The sequence below is a fragment of the Eschrichtius robustus genome, chromosome 10 (genome assembly GCF_028021215.1).
Source record: "Eschrichtius robustus isolate mEscRob2 chromosome 10, mEscRob2.pri, whole genome shotgun sequence".
NCBI lineage: Eukaryota > Metazoa > Chordata > Mammalia > Artiodactyla > Eschrichtiidae > Eschrichtius > Eschrichtius robustus.
The window spans coordinates 1,380,042-1,399,563 of NC_090833.1; the positions used below are offsets into that span (position 1 = coordinate 1,380,042).

General features: G+C 67.9%; 3 protein-coding genes across 8 annotated transcripts in view; 2 read left to right on the plus strand and 1 right to left on the minus strand.

Moving 5' to 3' along the window:
• Positions 1-8,833, plus strand: part of LOC137770849 (caspase recruitment domain-containing protein 9-like) — a 37,342-nt gene extending 28,509 nt beyond the window's left edge. For 3 of the 6 annotated variants that reach the window (XM_068553869.1, XM_068553868.1, XM_068553865.1), the window contains exons 2-13: positions 1,409-1,612; positions 1,783-1,920; positions 2,738-3,042; positions 3,132-3,311; positions 3,409-3,552; positions 3,749-3,874; positions 5,418-5,609; positions 6,106-6,147; positions 6,418-6,466; positions 7,794-7,870; positions 8,377-8,459; positions 8,551-8,833. In XM_068553869.1, the coding sequence (XP_068409970.1) occupies positions 1,429-1,612; positions 1,783-1,920; positions 2,738-3,042; positions 3,132-3,311; positions 3,409-3,552; positions 3,749-3,874; positions 5,418-5,609; positions 6,106-6,147; positions 6,418-6,466; positions 7,794-7,870; positions 8,377-8,459; positions 8,551-8,650 (1,620 nt within the window). In that variant the 5' untranslated portion in view covers positions 1,409-1,428 and the 3' untranslated portion in view covers positions 8,651-8,833. Of the gene's footprint in view, positions 1-13; positions 1,174-1,408; positions 1,613-1,782; positions 1,921-2,737; positions 3,043-3,131; positions 3,312-3,408; positions 3,553-3,748; positions 3,875-5,417; positions 5,610-6,105; positions 6,148-6,417; positions 6,467-7,793; positions 7,871-8,376; positions 8,460-8,550 lie in introns of those variants that run through there. The other 3 variants (XM_068553863.1, XM_068553861.1, XM_068553866.1) reach the window with 2 other exon arrangements.
• A 110-nt stretch (positions 8,834-8,943) lies between these two features.
• On the plus strand, positions 8,944-10,702 carry DNLZ (DNL-type zinc finger). The gene is made up of 3 exons (XM_068553870.1): positions 8,944-9,242; positions 9,536-9,675; positions 10,438-10,702. The coding sequence occupies exons 1-3, from the start codon at positions 9,042-9,044 to the stop codon at positions 10,604-10,606; spliced, it is 510 nt and encodes a 169-aa protein (XP_068409971.1). The 5' UTR covers positions 8,944-9,041; the 3' UTR covers positions 10,607-10,702.
• Positions 10,703-13,187: 2,485 nt separating this feature from the next.
• GPSM1 (G protein signaling modulator 1) overlaps positions 13,188-19,522 on the minus strand; it is a 30,306-nt gene continuing 23,971 nt past the window's right edge. The window contains 4 exon segments of the mRNA XM_068552164.1: positions 13,188-14,671; positions 14,674-14,812; positions 15,875-16,083; positions 16,461-16,617. Coding sequence (XP_068408265.1) covers positions 14,463-14,671; positions 14,674-14,812; positions 15,875-16,083; positions 16,461-16,617 — 714 coding nt within the window. The 3' untranslated portion in view covers positions 13,188-14,462.

Genomic DNA, 19,522 nt, shown 5'->3' on the forward strand with positions numbered 1-19,522 from the left:
GTGCCCTTTCCTCAGGTGGTTGGGAAGCCGCTGTGGCCCAGCTCGGGCTTGGGGCAGGAAGCGGGGTCTGGAGCAGATACCCCAGGCGGGCGTCAGGTGGCGTCGCGCTGCTGCCCTGTCCCCTTCACAGCCGCCTGGTGCCTGCTGGTCACTTCACTGGAATTAACAGCAGGGCACCGTCAGGTGTGGGACACGTGGACATCCGGCTAGGAAGGCGGGGACTGGGCCAAACACTCCAGAGACCCCAAGTTGCTGGTGGTTTCATTCAATGCTTTGTTGCTGGGCGGGCGGGCTGGCTGAGGGCAGCGCGAACCTGCTGCCAGCCGCATCTCCAGGAGGGTGGCCCAGTCCCTTTGGGCTGGAAACCGGTGTTTCCCACACAGGTCAAAGGCTCAGCCTGCGGTGGCGGGGTCAGGGTCTCCGCCCCCACCGCGGGGAGGAGGCCACCGCGTGGCCGCTGCCGGCTCAGCCTGGCCCTGGAGAGAGTGGTTCCCCCACTGGTCGTGTAGAAGGGAAGAGCGGCGGGTGGTTCCAGCATAGATGGTCCCCTATCGGAGAGCTGGCCTGACAGTCCCCAAGAGTGCGGCCAAGAGCAGGCCTCGCCTGGGAGGCAGACAGGAGCCCGGACGGCTGGTGTCCCAGAGGCTGGAGGAGGCATGGAGCCGCATTCCAGGCCGGCCCCGGGCGACGCAGCCACCCCTCCCAGTGCGCCCGGGCCCCGGCTCTCCCTCTACCGTGGGCCGTCCACAGTCACCCTTCCTGGAGGGCACCCTGTCACCGAGCCTGACCCGGAGCAGGCCGGCCCGGCAGCTGCTAGGTGGCCGTTGCATCACCAGCTGCCGGAAGGAGAGGCGGGGACGGGAGTGGATGTGAGCAGGCACTGTCCTGCGGGGAAGGAGGAAGTCCCGCCAGCACAGCCTGGCGCCTCGGGGGCCAGGCACTGGCCAGCCGGGGGCTGGGGCTGGAATCCCTCCCCCATGTGCCAGGGGGGTTGTGCTGGTAGGCGGCACAAACAGTTCCGTGGGTAGGGGGCAGCCTCCCGCCAGCCCCGCAGCACTTTGGGGTGCTCTGGGGGGACAGGGCCAAAGGAGGGCCATGGTGCAGGGGGGCGTGTTCTCCTAAGATGCCACCTGACCCTGGAGCATTTCCACGCCGTTCCCCACGCTTATTGGGGTGAGACTCGGGGAGAGAAAAAGCCCAGGGTGGCCAGAGGGGCGGGAGCAGGGCCGTGAAGGGCGACACGGGCGAGCCGATGGGAGGGAGCGGGGGCTTCTCCCTCTCTTGGCGGCCCCTCTCCTGGACGCCCCTGGGCTGGGTTCCTGGTCTGGCTCTGCCCAGAGCCCTGGCGGGCGAGGCGCAGGCCTGGCTCCCGGCAACGCCTGCTGCTCAGCCACGGCCTCCCTCCCAGCCGCCTGCCCCGACTGCGCCATGTCCGACTACGAGAATGAGGACGAGTGCTGGAGCGCCCTGGAGGGCTTCCGGGTGAAGCTCATCTCCGTCATCGACCCCGCCCGCATCACGCCCTACCTGCGCCAGTGCAAGGTCCTGAACCCCGACGACGAGGAGCAGGTGCTCAGTGACCCCAGCCTGGTCATCCGCAAGCGGAAAGTAGGTCAGTGCCCGTCCGCCACCCCGTCCCCCGGAGGCCCCCTGCCCTGTCTGCCCGCGGCTGTGGTGTTTCACGCACAGCTGAGGCCCCGGGAGAGCCGCCCAGACCCCCACCACTGCAGCCTCTTGGGGTTCCGCAGCCTTGCGTGCCCACGCGTGTCCTCTGGGTCGCAGGTGTGCTCCTGGACATCCTGCAGCGGACTGGCCACAAGGGCTACGTGGCGTTCCTAGAGAGCCTGGAGCTCTACTACCCACAGCTGTACAGGAAGGTCACGGGCAAAGAGCCCACCCGCGTCTTCTCCATGATCATCGGTGAGGAACGGGACACGGGCCTGGAGGCACAGGGCCCCGGATGGAGGGGCAGGGGGATGGTGTGGGTTGGAGCCGGCGGCCCCCTTCCCAGCTGGTCCCCTCGTGGATAAATCGCGTGTGAAAGAAAGGGAGCGGAGCCGCGCGTGGGCAGGGTGCCAGCTTTGGGCCCGGATGGAGGGGCAGGGGGATGGTGTGGGTTGGAGCCGGCGGCCCCCTTCCCAGCTGGTCCCCTCGTGGATAAATCGCGTGTGAAAGAAAGGGAGCGGAGCCGCGCGTGGGCAGGGTGCCAGCTTTGGGCCCGGTGTGGGTGTCGCTCCCATCCCGCTCTCCTCCCAACACTCGTGGAGCGAGCAGAGGCTGGGGGAAAGGGGGACCTGAACTCCGGAGGGGGGAGCAGGTGGGAGGCGGGGTGCACAGGCGGCTGACTCTTGGCTCAGAGCCCCTCCTGCCCAGAAGACCGTGTGAGCCCGCTAAAGCCACGCCCGAGAGGCCAGGCCCGCTCGCCCCGGCAGCCTGTGAGGCGGCCCCGAGTCGCGCCCCCCCGCCTCTCAGTCGGGATGGTGACGAGACTTGACAGAGAGGGATGGACAGCCAGGCCCGGGGCTGCCCTGCCTTGCCCTGGGAGGGGCCGGGGCCGGGGCCGGGGCCGGGGCCGGGGGGCGAGTTCGCCTCCGGGACGGGCAGCGGCCGCAACCGGGAACTGACCCCTTGGCCAGGCTCCCCTGGAGCCGCTGGTCCTCAGGCGGAGGCCCGGGCCGGGCCGGGCCGGGCCGGGCCGGGCGTACCGTGCACCACCTGACGCCCTCGCGGCCCGCAGACGCCTCCGGGGAGTCGGGCCTGATGCAGCTGCTGATGAGCGAGGTGATGAAGCTGCAGAAGAAGGTGCAGGACCTGACGGCGCTGCTGGGCTCCAAGGACGACCTCATCAAGGAGCTGAGGGTGAAGGACAGCCTGCTGCGCAAGCACCAGGAGCGTGTGCGGAGGCTCAAGGAGGCCTGCGAGGTGGGCGGCCGCGAGCTCCAGCGCTGCAAGGACGAGAACTACGACCTGGCCCTGCGCCTGGCCCGCCAGAGCGAGGAGCGGGGCGCCGCGCTCACGCGCAGCCGCGACCTGCAGCTGGAGGTGCCCCGCGCGGCGGGCGGGGCTGCTGGGGCGGGCGGCGGGTGCCGGGGTCCCGGGCGGACGCTGACGGCCGGCGGCCGGCCCCACAGGTCGACCGGCTCAAGCACAGCCTCGTGAAGGCAGAGGACGACTGCTCGGTGGAGCGCAAGCACACGCGGAAGCTCAGGCGCGCCATGGAGCAGCGCCCCGGCCAGGAGCTGCTGTGGGAGCTGCAGCAGGAGAAGGCGCTGCTGCAGGCGCGGGTGCGGGCGCTGGAGGCCTCGGTCCAGGTGGGGCCCCGGGGCGCGGGCCGGCGCGCGGGCGCGGGGGCGCCGGCCCGGGCCTCCCAGCCCCGCCGTCCCGCCGCCCTCTCCCTCGCACCCACAGGAGGGCAAGCCGGCCCGGAGCAGCCCCTACGTCCAGGTGCCGGAGGAGGACTGGCGACAGGCGCAGAGGGGCCTCGAGGAGCAGGCCGCCGCCATCTTCTCCCTGCGCAAGGACCTGCGCCAGGCCGAGGCCCTGCGCGCCCGGGTACGGGGCGGGCGCCCTGGGCCGACTGAGCGGGGCTCCGCGCCCCTCCTTCCCCCTGCCTGGGGGCCTGGAGGCGAGGGCCAGCCTGCCGCCCCGCCTGGTGCCCGCGCCGCCCGGGCGCGCCGGGGCCCAGCTTCGGTCTGGGGCTCCGGGCCGGCGGGGCCGCAGGCCGTTCGCTGACCGCCGTCTCCCGCAGTGCACGGAGGAGAAGGAGATGTTTGAGCTGCAGTGCCTGGCCCTGCGGAAGGACTCCAAGATGTACAAGGAGCGCATCGAGGCCATCCTGCAGCAGATGGGAGAGGTCGCCGTCGAGCGGGACCAGGTAGGGGCCGCACAGCCCTCCCGGCCGCGGTGGCCTCTCAGGGGGGTGCCGCCGTCGAGGTGGTTCTTCAGGGAGCGCTGACAAGAGCAGTCCATGCTCGTTTAAAAACGTGAATGCTAACGAAGTTCATCCCCTTCCTCCACCCCTGCCCCACCTGCTGCCAGCAAGTCCACGCTCCACCTTCTGCTGGACCTGCCGGACTTTTCTCAGCGTACGCGTAGTTTCATTGTTGTTTTACCAAAGTGGAAGCTTTCTGACTCGTTTTGCAAAGACTTCTTTCGCTTAAAAAGCCACGGGCGCCTCGGCCGGCTGCCCTCTTCTGGGTGGGGAGGCGGCGCCCCAGCGCAGGGCTGCACCTGCTTCTTCGTTTCCCGTCACTTTCCTGTCACGGCTCGGGGTCGTTTCTCATCAGCCACAGCTGTCGCTTCAGTCACTTTCTGGAGGGTGATTGGCAATCTGTATCAGGAGCCTGAAGAGGTAGATTCCTTTTCCCCGGCAAACCCACTTCTAGAAAGCCGTCTCACGGGAATAACAGAAACGCAGAGAAAGCCCGGCAGGTGCGTGCTTCCCTCAAGGCCACGGGCAGCAGTGCGGTCTGGGGCAGCAGGTGTGAAATGGGCGCAGCTCACCCGATGGGACAGCTCCTTCCCGGAGCTGCCCGAGCAGAGCCCCCCTCTGCCTCGTGCACGGCCGGCAGGGGCGCGCAGGCTCCGGTGGCACCCAGGGCAGGCTACCCGCCCCCCGCCCCCAGGGACGCTGGGGCCTGGCCGCCGAGGTGAGTGGCAGGGTTTTCTCTGGTGGGTCCCGAGTTGGAAGCTGGCACAGAAATTCAGGATGTCCTGTTACTAATCCAGCCCTGGCTCTCGGGGTCGATTGAGGCAGGGGTGTGGGTTAGCTTCTGGATCATTGCTGGACGCGGAGGCTGGCTTCCTACAAGTGTGCCTCGCAGCCACAGCCTCCTGGGCCGGTCACTGTAGGTCGTGGGCTGGCCTCCTGGGCTGACCTCAGTGTCCCTGCCGTGGGGGACCGGCTTGATAAAGCCTGGGGTGTTCGTCTTAAAGAATTGTTACACGTCTGTCAACAATCACGTTCTTGATGTCAAGCTGTACCCAGGAAGTACGAAACGTGCGTGTGGGCATGTGAACACGGCTGAATGTGCCCGGAGAGCAGGACTTGAAGACCCTGCAGGGTCAGCAGGGGTTATTCTCAGGGGTATATTATCTTCTTTATATTTTCTGAACTGTCCACACTTTCCATCCTGAGCCTGTATTGCATTTACAACCCCCAAAACACGAATGACATCCTCGGATGAGAAAGGGGAAGAGGCCAGCGCCGGCCCCGCCCGTCCCCGGCCATGTTGCTGGAAACCCTCCCAGGAGCGTTGCTAGAGATAAGGCGGGCTGTGCTGAGAAGTGAGAGAGCCGGGAGGGGAAACGAAAGACCGGGGGGCTGGGGGGGGGGGGCAGGGAGGCGGGCCGCGCTCTGCCGGGAGCCCCAGCCAGAGCCCCCTGCCGCGGCTTCCCTGCCCTGCGCTGCCCCACAGGCCATCGCGACGCGCGAGGAGCTGCACGCCCGGCACGCCCGCAGCCTGCAGGACAAGGACGCGCTGCGGAAGCGGGTCCGCGAGCTGAGCGAGAAGGCGGACGAGCTGCAGCTGCAGCTGTTCCAGCGCGAGGGCCAGCTGCTGGCGGTGGAGGGCCGCCTCCGGTGGCAGCAGCTGGAGACGTCCGTCCTGGTGGGCCTCCCCTGGGGCCGTTACGGTGTCCCTCAGTCAGAGAGAGCCGTGGCTCTGCCACGGTGGGGCTCTGGGGGTGCGGCCACATGGGGGCAGGTGTGTCCCTAGAGACTGCAGACCCCGGAGGAGGAGCCGCCAAAGGGCCTGGGCCTGGGCCTGGGCCTGGGCCTGGGCCTGGGCCTGGCCTGGCTCGGCCACTGCTCTGCCGCTGGCTCGGCGTGTCCCCAGACGTTCCTGAGCCCCTCCCTCCTCTGTAAGGTTGCCTGCTCCCCGAGCCCTCAGCCCTCGTGGAGGTGGGCTGCAGGGCTGGCATAGCTCAGGGCCCGGCAGGGTGTGGGGAGGGGGAGGGAGGGGCGTTCTGGCCAGGGGCCAGGCCCAGCCATGGCCTGGAGAGGGGCCTCCCTGGAGGGCGGGCTGGCCTGGGACCCCACCCCATGCCCTCGAGTGGCTCGGTTCCCCCACAGCCTGCCGACCGACCCCTCTTCTGTGACCACAGAGCTCCGACCTAGAGGACGACTCACCGAGGAACTCCCAGGAGGTGAGTGTGACTCTGGGGGCAGGCCCAGGGCCAGCCTCACCCCGGACTCCCGGCCCAGCCTCTGCCGGACCACAGTCCCATACGGGTCCCTCAGAAGCTCTGGGAGCTCAGCTCACCGCCGGCCATCCTCCCAACGCCCGCCTGGGCAGCGTAGGTCCCTCCCTGAGAAGCCGGCACGGGGGTGACGGTGGTTGGGCGGGCAGCGCTGAGGGTCAGGCCCAGTCCTGGCAGGCTGGTGGTCTGACCAGTTGCCCTGTCTCTCTTGGGAAGCTCTCGCTCCCCCAGGACCTAGAGGAGGATGCCCAGCTCTCAGACAAAGGTGAGGAGGCGAGCGGCTTGTCGCGGAGGAATCCGGCTAAGGCCTCCTTCTGGCCGCAAGTTGGCACCCGTCCTGACCTTCAGCACGCACACCGCATGACGCCGGTGCCTGGGGACACATGCCCCAGCCCTGGCCCATAGACCTCCACAACCCCACTTCACAGATGGGCACACTGAGGCTCGGAGGGATAAGCAACCCCCAGGGGCCCCCAGCCAGCAAACAAGAGCCCCTTTGGAACCTGGGGCCCAGGCTTGCAGGTCCACGTCCCAGCTCCCACCTTGAGAACACGCCTGGCCATTGGAGCCCACTCAGGCCCCGGGATTGCAGAGTGGAGGCACCCCGCCCTCCAGAGCAGGGAGCTGGGGAGGTAGCCACTGCCAGGAAGCAGAACAGAGCGGGGAAGGAGGGGCAGCTCAGGGTGACTGGGGCCTTAAGTTGGCAGGGGCGGGATCCTTCTGCCTGCCTGGGCACAGGACAGGGAGTGGCAGGGAGATGACCCAGCGGGGATGACGAGGGGCTGGCTCTGAAGGTGGGTGTCAGACGGGAGTTTGGGAGGATGGGGTGGTGGCGGGGGCACCACTGCAGAGGTAGCGTGTGAAGCCAGAACAGACTTCCTCCGCGTCAGGCCTGGCCCCAGCTTCTTGAGGGGGGGCTGAAAGAGGAAGAGGCAGCAAATGGAGAAGTAAGTGGTTGGTCCCTCTGCTGCTGCCCAGAGACATGAACTTGAGGCCAGTGAGCCCCGACGTGGGGACAGGCGGGCAGGACCCGCAGGGAGCGAACGGAAGGGGAAGGCTGTTGGCCCAGCCATCCTAGGAGCCCCAGCCCAGGGCTGGTGTGGCCCCTTGCGGGAGGCGGGGCAGGCTTCAGGGTCAGAGGCCAAGGAGGAGGGCAAGACCTGGGCCTGGGCCTTTCCCACCGCAATGTCCGCGAGACCTGGAAGCCACAGTCGCCCGTCATGGACAGTTTAGGGGAGCCAGCCCATCAGAGCACTTTTTCTGCGGGTCCTGAGCCCCGGGCCCATCCAGGCCCCGGCAGATGTGGAGGGAGCCCAGCAGCCTGCAGTGTTCTGCTCCCACCGCTGCAGGGCCCCAGCCCCTGCCCAGGGACGGGGCGCAGCACGTGCTCCGGGAGCCAGGAGTGGGAAGTGAGGTCTCTGAGCCCCCGTCCCCGTGTCTATACAATGGGAGTGCTTGCGGGGTCCAAGTAAGGACCCAGAAGGTGGCACAGGACTGGCCTGGGCTGGGGGTGGGGGTGGGGTAGAGGTACTGGCGAGCGAGCGCGATCCTGGCAGGTAGGCGGGACCAAAACGTACGACTCTGCCTTGCAGGCGGCCCGGCCGTCGGGGAGAGCCCTGAGCAGCCCTCTGTGGCTCTGCAGAAGGAGCCGCTTTCACTGACCCCCGAGGTAAGGCTGCCTGGGGTCCCTGGAGCCCTGGGAGGCCCCTGGTGTGGGCCTCAGTGTGAATGATAACGGGGAGAGTGGTTCCTCTACCTCGACGCCTGGGGGGTGATCACAAGGCCTCTGCCCATGGGCGCCTGGGGTGTGGTGTTTTGGAACGTGAAGCTGAGCCCCCCTCCCTTCTTGGGCGAAGCAGCGGGAGAGGGGGCAGGGGGCAGGGGGCGGGGGGCGGGCCCATCTGGGTGGGGCGCAGCGTTAACCTGGGTGGGAACTCGGCCTCACTGTCCACTGCACGGAGCCCGACGGCAAAGGGGCCGCACCGGACACTGCAGTAGAAGGAACACTGGCCTGGAGCCCATCCCCGCTGGCTGCGCGTGCGTCCCAGGCCAGTCCGGTCATCTGAAAGGCGGGAGAACGCACCCCGCCCGCCCGGCCCCCAGTGCGCTGCCCCAGGGGCGGGGGTGGGGCCCACGCGGGTGCTGGCCGGAGCCTGAGCCTCGCCCCCCCTGCAGGACGCAGGCTTGAGCGGCGGGGAGCCCCCCGAGAAGGAGAAGGGGCGGCGGCGTCTCAAGGAGAGCTTCGAGAACTACCGCAGGTGGGACCGCGCGGGCGGAGGGCGAGAGGGGCTGGGGGGCGGCGGCCCCGCGCACACCTGCGCCCACCTGCGCCGCCTGGGTCTCCCGCAGGAAGCGGGCCCTCAGGAAGATGCAGCACGGCGCGAGGCAGGGGGAGGTGGACTGGGAGAATACCACGGGCAGCGACAACACCGACACCGAGGGCTCCTAGCAGGCCCCTCCGTCCAGCCGCCCGTCGTGGGAGGAGGACACGGCGCCGCCCGGGACCTGGGCGCTGCCCCGCTGGGCCGCCTCTTCGTTGGCGAGCACGGGCTTGTTCTATCTCTGTGTGATGCACAAGCGTGCTGCAGTGTTAAAAATGCAGCCCCGTCAATAAACGACCGCGGTCCGGACACCACCGCCTCCGATGGTCTTGCTGCCGCGCGCGCCCCCCCCCCCCCCCCCCGACCCCGCGCCGGCCAGCGCGCAATGCCTGCCGCCAGGGGGCAGTAGAGCGCGGCCCGCCGCCGGGACGGAAGCCGAGCAGGGCCGCTTCCATCGCGTGCGCGCTTCCGAGACGGCGGCGGGGTGGCCTCCGCGAGGCGGGGCGGCCGGCGGGCGGCATGGTGCGGGCGGCGCTGGGCCTCTTGCCGATACTGTTGAGCTGCGCGCGGCCCCGGGGGCCCGGCCCGAGGTGGCTGTGGGGGCGCGGGGCCCGCCTGGAGGCCGTGGGGAGAAGGCGGGCCTGGGGTTGTGGCTGGCGGCGCTTGAGCTCCGAGCCGGGACCCGGGCCGGCGCACTACCAGCTCGTCTACACCTGCAAGGTGGGCACGTGGCGGGGGCGGGGCCGGGCCCGGGCCCACACCTGCACTTGGCGCTGGACGGCGCTGCGGGACGGCAAAGAAGGGTGGGGTTGTCCTCGGGAGGCGGGGTCTTCCAGGAGAGGGCTGGGGCTATCACTCGGGGGGGGGGGTGGGGGGGGGTATCCTTCTGGGAGAGGGCGGGGGCATGCGGAGGGGTGTGGCTAATTCGGGGGCGGGGCAATCACGGGGGTGGGGCGGGCCCTTCTGGGAAGGGCGGGGGAGGGAGCAGGGCTTCACCTCCTAGTCTTCACCAGGTCTGTGGGACCAGGTCCTCCAAGCGCATCTCCAAGCTCGCCTATCACCAGGGTGTGGTCATTGTGACTTGCCCTGGCTGCCAGAACCACCACATCATCGCCGACAACCTGGGCTGGTTCTCGGACCTGGATGGGAAGAGGTGAGGCTCCCTGGGAAGGGTTGGGGACAGAAGTCTCTATTCCAGTGCTGGCCTGGTCCATCCTGAGTCTGGAGCCCCACCCAACCTCCCTGGGGCACCGTCCTTCTGATGAGGATTACAGAGCCCACGTCTCCAGCCCAGCTTCCTTATCAATACAAGAGGTGTAGTTAAATTTGGAATTCAGATAAAACACGAGTAACTTTTTAGTAAAAGTATGCCCAAGATTGGAACGTGATTTGCTAAATCTTCCACCCTAGATCAGCTCCTTCCGGCCTGCTTCACTGCCTGACTTCTGCCCTCACTGACAGCCTCTGGGGGCAGGTAGGACCTGGTTACCTGTCAGGGCCACGGGCCTGCCCTAAAATGAGGGTGTCAGACTAGGTTGACTCTTAAAAGCAACAGCTTGCCTTTCACTCTGTGGTTCCTTCACCCTTGCAGGCACTCCTTCCTGAGTGCCTGCTATGGGGCAGGGATCCTAGCAAGCAGCTTTCTTGTCCTGTGCTGACACTGGCTGGTTGACTGCACCAGACTTGGGGGTGTGTGTGAGATGGAGCGGTCAGGGCCCTGGGGCTGCAGGGTCAACCTCACCACCTTGTGGAGAGCAGTGGGGGGCAGTGGTCAGGAGCCTCCCGGCTGCATGGCCCTGATGCCACACCAGCACAGGGTCTCATGTGCTCGAGACTGGCCTGGGGTGCCCTCGAGGGACCAAGATGCAGGACAGTTTCGGGGCCTGGAGTGTCATGGCACTTCCCTCTTTCTCAGGAATATTGAAGAAATCCTGGCGGCCAGAGGGGAGAAGGTACACCGAGTGGCTGGCGAGGGGGCCCTGGAACTCGTTTTAGAGGCTGCGGGGACCCCCAAATCCACCACTGCTATGGAAGGGGCTGAGGACCAGGATCCCACCCACTCTGGCAAGACAGAGGCCAGCTGACCCGCCTTCTGCCTTCTAGAAGGGTGCTCCGGCCCTGAGCCACTCTGGACTTGCCTGTCTCTATCAATAAACAGACATCACTTGCAGATGCTGGGACCTGGGGCTCTCCTGTCATCCCTGCTTCTGGAGTCAGAGTGACTCACAAGAACCGCCCCCTCCAGGCTGCAGGCCAGGGTCTTCTGTGGCTGCTGGCTGTGTCTGAGTGGGAAGGGGCTGGACGTGGAGTCTGAGCCCCTCCTGGCTGTGGCTGTGTGACTTTGCCCCTCTGAGCCTTTGTCTTCCTGTCTGCAGATGAAGATGCTCACGGTGCCACCTTGTCAGGAGTATGAGTGGAAAGATGGGACTCAGGACGGGCACGGGGTGGCTCAGCACCACCCCAACCCCAAGTGTCAGGGCCCCGATCTTTTTTTTTTTTTTTTGCCATGCCACACGGCACGTGGGATCTTAGTTCCCCAGCCAGGGATCAAACCCGTGACCCCTGCACTGGGGGCGGGGAGTCTTAACCACTGACGGTCAGGGAAGTCCCAGGGCCCCGATCTTGATGGCCAGTTAGCCGCTGTTCTTCCTGGGAGTGGGATCAGCACACCCAAGCCCCGCCGTGGGTCCTGCCCCTCTGGCCAGACACAATCAGGCACACCCCCGCCCCCCCCCCCGCAGAGCCCTCTGTGCCACCTGCCGTCCCCTCGACGCCCCCTGGATGGCACTGGTGAGCCGGTGCCAACCTCAGCCCTGACCCTTGGCCACTGGCCAAGCCAAGTCAGCAGACTGGGCTGCTCCCCGTGGCTGCAGGCGGGCCAGGCGGCCGTGGTGGCCAGCGGAGTGGGGGCTGGGCTGCTGTGTGCCTGGTGGTGGGCCGCCTGCCCCGTGCAGTGTCCCCCTCCCCGGGGCTGTGCAGTTTGTCTGCCAACCTCGTTTGACCGCCTTCTCGGGATGTTCCTGTGTTTACGAAAGCACGTTTATTTCCAGAAGTGTTCTGGGCTGTGTGACCTTCAACATTAATCACCAGCCACAATCTCACAGGACCGTCCCCGCAGGATCCGAGCTCCTGACGGCCACCCCCGTCAGCACGGGCCTCGGCATCGTTCTCCAGGCGCTGGCAGCTCGTGCTCCGACTCGAATACCCCGTTCTCCCCGTGGTGAACAACCCCCTATTATCCTGCCCAGAGCCTCCTGTGACATTTGCGGAGTCAGTCACGGAGGACGAGCCAGCCCCGGGCCTGCTCCTCCGCGGAGGCCCCGAGGGACCCGCTGGCCTTGAAATGCCAGAGCAGCCGGGGCCTCGCTGCCGCCACAGGGTTGGAACCAGGTGTGGGGAGGCCCAGGGAGCTGGCCGGACTCTGAGAGTGCAGAGCGGACCCAGGAGGGCCACCCAGGCCAAGCCCTCCTCCCGTGGGCGGTTTGGACGTGGGTGCTTGCCGCATCTTTTTGTTGTCTGCTTTCTGACGTTTTGACGTCTGGGCCCTCTGACCCGGGAGAGCTGGTCAGTTCCTGGACGTGGTAGGGCGAGTGCACCCAGGGCAGGTTCCGGACAACTCGGGCAGCCCCTCCACCCAGAGCCACTGAAGACCTTCTCACCAGCCGAGCAGGCCTGCTGGCCCTGCCTCGCTGTTGCTTCCCACAGAAACCACAGGAAAGGCTCCTGCCCACTTTTCCTCCCCTGCCTCCTGACCGACCCTGGTGCCTCCCCACGTGGCCCCCGCCCAGCCGCCATCCATCTCCAGTCCCTTCTCAAGGTGCCCCTGGCTCTTTCCACCACCCCCCAACTATCTTTCCTCCCTCATCCCCGGCCAGGACTCTCTCCAAATGGTCAAATTGGGGTATCTGGGCCAACCTCCTGTGATCCTGTGACAGCACGTCCCCAAGTGTAGTCTTCTGAGGACAGCTTGATAGGCAACGCTGGGTTCGAGGACATCACACAAACTTCTTCCTGCAGGACTTCTCAGAGCCTTTAGCGTCCTGGCCTGGCTGTGAGCCGCTGAGAGGCACGGCGCCCCGTGATATTTGCTGGCACAGCGCCAGCGCCAGGCTTCCCGGAGCACTGAGAACTCTCTGGGGTGGGGGGTGGGGGGTTGGGGGCTCTACCCTTCCCCGTATAGGCCTTGTTCTCACCCACCCTCCCTTTTCTTCGCCTCACCCAAGAGAGGCTGCAGGATGGCAGGCTCGGTAGGGAGGCCTGGGGTTCCCTGTGCCCCGCTCGGGGGCTGCCCCACACTGCACTCCGCGCCTTCCAGCAGCCTCGTCACGGCACCACGGCTCCTCTGGGAGGGGAGCGTGGGACTCAGGGCTGGGGCGTGGGCTTTGGAGGACACTTGGGCTCCTAGCACCCTCACTGGCTGTGTCCCCCTGGGACTGCCGCCTCACCCCTCTGAGCCCTAGCCCCGCCCCCACCCATAAACACAGCAGGGACCGAGCCCATGTGCGGGGGTGGGCGGGAGCAGGGGCAGCCTTGGGGGTGCAGGAGGGCACTGCTCCCCGACCCCAGGCCCTTGGCACGGTGTAGGCTTGCTCACCCAGGTGAGGGAGTCACTGGGCCTCTGAAAGCACCAGCACCTCCGCCAGCCCTCATCCTGACACAACAGCATTCGCTTGGCAGACTTTTATTTTTTTCGGGAAAAACAGAAGAACAGATGTACCTCTTGGGTTGGAAAGGACCCCTTGACAACATGGCAAACACACGTGTGAGCAATAAATACGCACGTACATTCGGGTGTGTGGGGCGGCCAAGCAGGAGCCTGTGCTCTGGCCTCTGCCCCCACACCTGCCGCCCTACCCTCGCCCTCGGGGGGCCCCTCCGCCCAGAGCGCCCCGGGCTGTACCGAGGGGCGGGGGCCCGGCGGCCTCCCCACGCTCAGAGAGCGGGACCGTGGGGCTGGGTGAGGCGCCACGCAAGAGAAGGGCCGCCTGGGGGCCGTGGGGCTGCGCCTCGACCCAGGGACGCTCCAGGGGAGCTGGAGGTGGGCCCTGCAGTAGGCGGGCTGACACGGGGGGTCTGGGCGAGGGCACCGGCCACGGTCTCCCCGGGGGCCTGTCTCCTGCCCAATCCCGAGGGCCGACTCAGCCCACGGGAGAAGGCGTGATGTCATCTCACCCCGCGGTGGGGTTGAGGGCTGGGTGCTCGCCACGGCCACAGAGCTGGAGCCCTCGCACCTGCCGCCCACCCTGGCATGGTCAGGGTGCAGACCCCTACCGGCTGGTATTCCCAGAACCGGGCCGGCTCAGTTCCTGGGCTCCTGGGCTTGGACTTGAGGAATGTGGAGCTCACCCCCTTCCCTCCCCGCCCTACCGGCTCAGGACCGTGGGGCTGGGGACTAAAGTGCCAGGGCCCGGGGACCCCACGTAGGGGGCACTGCCTCCACTGCCTGGTCAGGCCCCAGGCTTTCCGGGACTGGCCTCCTCCTCCTCCTCCTCCTCCTCCTCCAGGCCCGGTAGGAGGGAGGGGAGAGGGGCTGGGAGGGGGTCCTCCCCAGGGGTGAGGCCGGACTGGGGCGAGCACAGCTGGGCCAGCTTCAGGAGGACAGAAACGCCCGTGCCGCTGGTGGCCCCAGAGAAGAGGCTTCAGAGACACCTGTGGGGGTTGGGGGTCAGCGGGGTTTTCACATTTGGCCGGGCGGGGGTCAGGGAGAGAGCGTGGAGGTCTGGACAGCACCGGGCTTCGGGGCCGACATGCTGGAGGCCCGGCCTGGGGCAGGGGCGGGGCGACGGCAGGGCTGGGCGGGGCAGGCCTGCAGGAAGCTGCGTACCTCAAGGGGCCGGCGCAGGACCGGAGTGGGCCCTGGCCCGAGCCTGCTGCCCTGGGGAGGGGACGCCACGGGGGCCGCGTGCCCAGCGTCCGGCTCAGTGAGAAGAGCTGGGTGGCTCAGAGCCTGCCCTCAGCTGTGGCCTCGGGAGGATCTGGCTTCTGAGGGGGGGACTGTGGACATCCTGGACATTTGGGAGCTCCCCCCGGCCGCCGCCCCGGTCCAGGAGCGGGGGTGGGGCGGGCCCGGCTGTGGGTGCGAGGCCTTAGCTGGCGCCGGGCTGGCACTGCTGCCGGGGCTCGGGGGGTCCGCCCACCTCCTCCGGGCTCCCGGCGAGGTCCACCCGCTGCTCGTCCATCCGCTTGGCCTGGACCCTCTGGATGAGGCTGAAGAAGTCCTCGTCGGGCATGGTGGGGCCGCGGGGCAGCACGTCCGGCGGCGGGCAGCGCTGGTCGTCGATCCTGGAGGACTGCGCAGACATGGACACGCGGGTCGGCGGCCTCGCCTCCCCAGGCCTTGGAGGGCCCAGCCCAGCGCCTGGGCCCGGCGCTCAGAGGCCCCGGGGACACCTCGGCGGCAGTGCCAGCTCAGGAGGGCCTCCCTGGGACTCAGCTCCAGGGCACAGCTGGGAGCCCTGATCCTGCGAACGGCCTACCCGGCGGGCGAGCTGCTGGAGTGGCCTCCCAGGTCTGCTCCTAAGGCCACCAGCCCGTGGTGTGTTCACGAGCCCCAGGGACAGGGCGGGGCCGCAGCTCCCCGAGCTGGTGGTGCCGAGCGCCCCAGGGCCCCAGCGGGTCAGGGGGCCGAGCGGGTGCTGGGCCTCTCTGCAGGGTCTCGAGCCGGCGGAGCCTGTGGCGCGTGCGTGCGTGTGGGCGGAGCCTGTGGCGCGTGCGTGCGTGTGGGCGGGGCTCTCGGTAGGGGCTGCTTTTGAGGCTTCTCGGAGTGGCCCGGAGCTGCACTTTCCTCTCCTCTGTGGGAAGCAATGTCACAGCTGGAAACTTTCCAGCTTCCTGCACGGGGGCTGTGAGGCTGCCCCCTCCCCAGCCATTTCACGGAGGGTTTCCTGACCCCGAAACCCCACCTGCAGTTCTGCCCCGCCCAGACTGGTGGGCGGCTGCACCCCATGGCGTCGGCCAGACCCCCTCCTGCCCTCTGTGCTCTGGGGGTGCCGCCTGGCCCTCGGTTTTCTCCATCCGGATGTGGAAGGCTGGAGGAATACCTGGTGACGCGCCCGGCTCCAGGCTCCTACACCGTAGGGAGGGGCCCGCCTGAGGATGTCCTGGGGTGACCTACTCAGGGGGCCCAGGAGGCGGCCCATGGGTCTGAGCACCCACGGGCACTCAGAGACACCGGCCGAGCCAGCCTGGGGTCCAGTCCCCCGTGACGCACCCTGAGACGGAGGACCCAGGGCCCAGGCCGGCCTGCGTGGAGCCTCCCGGGGAGGGGCCCTGAGCTAACCGGGGCCGAGGGGCTGGGGGACAGGCGGGACGAGGGTGGCGGAGCCCCCGGCCGCCCCGGGCTGCAGGCCCACCTGGCACTTGATGAGCATGTTGAAGAACTCGTCCCCCGGTTCCTGGGGGTCCCCGTCACCACGCAGGTGGCCCAGATTGTTATGGGTGATGCGCAGCCCGGGCAGGCTGCCCACGCTGGCCCGCTGGTCGTCCAGGCGGCGGCTCTGGGAGCTGGCGATGAGGTCGAAGAACTCCTCGGTCTGAGGGGAGGCCGTCAGCGAGGGCTGGGCTGCGGGGCACAGGGGGTCAGGCCCGGGGAGGCAGGGACCTAGCCCACTGTGCCCCCGGAGCCCCCAGCAGCCTCTCTGCCGACCCCAGACCCCAGCTGCTCTCAGCCGCTCCTGCCGTGGGCCCGACGCCCGCCTTGAGGGCCTCCAGGGGGTGACGGAGGAGAGAGCCTGGCTTCCCACACCCGCTCCGGGACCGCTGCGCCCTGACACGGTGTGTTCCGGAGGGTGGGATGATTACACGTTTCCCGGGATGCAGCTTTGGGCAAGGCGGGGACATGGGGCTCACGGTGACAGGGGGCACTTCGCAGCTGGTCCGCCCCGCCCTCGGAACACTGCAGCAGAGGGAGGGGACCGGCCCCGGCCCCCGCGGGCTCACCAATCCTCTCCTCCAGGGTGGGGGCGGCCGTGGCTTCAGCAGCCGCGGGCTGACCCTCCTCCAGGGGACAGCGCTGGTCATCCATGCGGCTGCTCTGGAACTTGCTCAGCAGGTCAAAGAAGCACTCCTCGTCGGAGGATGGGGCCCGGGGGATGCTCTGGGGGGCGGGACGGGCAGTCAGTGCTGGCTCTGGGCCAGCCACAGGTGGCCCTGCTGTGGTCACCAGCCCCTCACAGACCCCCGGACACAGCTGAGTGGCTGCTCGGCCTGGGCCGAGGTCAGGACCCTCCTCCCCCACCCGCCCCTCCGGCTCCCAGCACCACCACCGCCCTCCCTTCTCTCCTCCCTGGTGTCCCCCGGGGGCCCCTACTGGGCACTTGTGTCAGCCCCCTGCAGCGAGTGCCACCCGTGCCTGTGCAGCTCTGGAGCCCCAGCACCCAGCACAGCACTCACCAGTGTCTGCTAAACAAATAAACGAGTGAGTGACTGACTAGGCCCTTGGCAGCTCGTTATGCACACTGGAAGTGGCCGGTGCCAGGGCCCTGGCAGCGGTGATGGTGGACCCAGAGGTGACAGCAATGTCAGGTCATACCACCCAAGGCAAGGAGCCCGAACTGGGGAGGTGAGGGCTTCTGTGTTCCCAGTCCCACCCCGTGTGGGGTTTGGACAGTTTTATAAGGTCCCCGGAGGATAGCAGATGTGTGGGGGGCCAGGCTACAGAGACGGTGCTCTCATCCCCCAGCCCCTCCCTCCGCGTGCTGGCCGAGGTGGGAGTGTGGTGGGCCAGGGTCTGCTCTGGGTGGCTGGGGAGAGCCAGGACGCCAGGCTGGGGGCCCTGGGTCGGTGGTTGGACCACAGGGGCTCTGGAAGCTGCCCTCAGTGAGCATAAGTGTGCAGCCTGGGGGCTTCCCTGGTGGCGCAGTGGTTGAGAATCCGCCTGCCAGTGCAGGGGACACGGGTTCAAGCCCTGGTCCGGGAAGATCCCACATGCCGCGGAGCAACTAAGCCCGTGCACCACAACTACTGAGCCTGCGCTCTAGAGCCCGCGAGCCACAGCTGCTGAGCCCGCGTGCCACAACTACTGAAGCCCACGTGCCTAGAGCCCGTGCTCCACAACAGGAGAAGCCACCGCAAGGAGCAGGCCGCTTGCCGCAACTAGAGAGAAGCCCACGTGCAGCAACGAAGACCCAACGCAGCCAAAAAAATACATAAATTTTTTTAAAAAAAGTTACATTAAGTGTGCAGCCTGGGCAACGGGGAGGGCTGACCTTGGGGTAAGCCAGCTGACCCGGGCAAGTCCCACTGCTGGGTCAGGATGGGGGAGGGGCCGCAGTTCTGAGGCAGTCGGTGGGATAGGGTGAGACCAGGTCACTGGGTCAGGCTGAGTCCCGACTGGCAGGGTGGCCTTGGGCAAGCCCACTGCCACCGGCCTCAGTTCACACCTCCATGGAGGGCGTGGTCTCTCAGGGGCTGCCCAAAGGGCAGGACCAGAGCAGGACCACCCCCGGCGCCAGCCTCAGCAAGCCTGGTCCAGGGCCCTGCGGGCTGACGGCTGGATGGAGTGGCTTCCAGAGGACACTTTGGGTGCTAATTGGCACCCCACCCCCGCCCCCCTCGGAAGCTGGTGCCCCCTGCCCAGCCCTGGCCTGTCCATCTCTTGGCTGGCTGGCTGGCGGCCGCCTTGTTGCTCAGAGCCCTGCCTGAAATGCGTGAACCCCCAGAGCTCCCGACAACCGATCACCAACCCGTTCCACAGAGGAGACTGGGGCCCAGGAAGCTGGCCCAGCCTGGTCTCCCAGAGCACAGTGAGGGCTTAGAGCTGGGCTCAGGCCGTGGGGCAGTGAGACGTCCGAAGGCCGGGAGGACCCGCTGGCCAACGTGGGCAGGGAGGGGCAGCCGAGCGGGTGGTCCCACCGACCTGTGCCGGCAGGTGGTGGCTCGGAGGAGACCCCACCGGGCTCAGGCTCTTGGGTCGCACCTCCCCACCCCCTGCCTGTCCAGGGCAGGCCCAGAGCCAAGGCCGGAGCCGGGGGTTCAAAATCCACCCCTGAGGGCTCTGCTCTCCTGTGGTGCCCAGGAAACCTGCAGGGAAGGCAGAGCCGGTACTGAGGGGCCCACAGGGGCCTTGGCCAGGGGGCTGCACCTAGTCGGGGCCTCCTGGGGACCTGCAAGCCCGGCAGAGAGTGGCTGGGGACCAGCGTCAACCCATGAACCGGTGGGGTCTACGTACAGGTGCCTCCCCCAGGCGCTTGTGGGCTCTGCTCGCAGGCTGGGGGGCCCCCGGCTCCGCCAGGTGTGGGGTGAGCGCAGCACCGTCCCCACTGCAGGGGCAGCTGTTGCTCCCGCCCCCAGCCCAGCGTCTGGCCCCAGCTGGGCTCTCCCAGGTGAACCATGGGCCAGGTGAATGGAGCCAGGCCCCTCCCAGGAAAGGTGTGACCCGGGGGTCCCACTTCACTGGACACATGTGTCCCCAACACTCCTCCAGCCTCCCCTGGGCTGCAACTCGGGCTCAAGAGAGGCACCTGAAGGAGGAGGGGTTTGCTGTAGGCCTCTCATGGCGCCATCACCACTGCGGCCAGGGCTGGGCTGAGGGCCCCGCCACGGTTGTCCAGACAGGCTCCTGAGGCGCTGCGCCAGAGCCATCCCAGCCTGAGACCTGGGACTGGCCCGGGGCCTGGCAGCTCTCACCCTCCCCGAGCCCGGGGCCACCTGTGAAGGGCGGGCGCCCCCTCATGCAGGACACTGTTGACCTGGGACCACAGGCACAGGGGGAGGCCCACGCCCCTCGCTCAGGACACCGGCCTGCATCCCAGTAGGACACGTTCAGGGGACCTGGAGGCCACCCCATGTTCCCTCCCCTCTCCTCTGCCTGACTCGGGCTCCCTCCGCCCGGAGGTCAGAACTCCTTGAGGCTCACTCCAGCCCCACCGCAGGGGTTTCAGCCCATCTTCTCCCCGGGAAGAAGGAGCCAGCCCTGGTTGCGCAAACTCTCCATCCGCCAGGCCCGGCTGTCCCCTCCAGCCGGCCTGGCCAGCTCCTCGGGGCTGCGGCTGCCCTGGCTC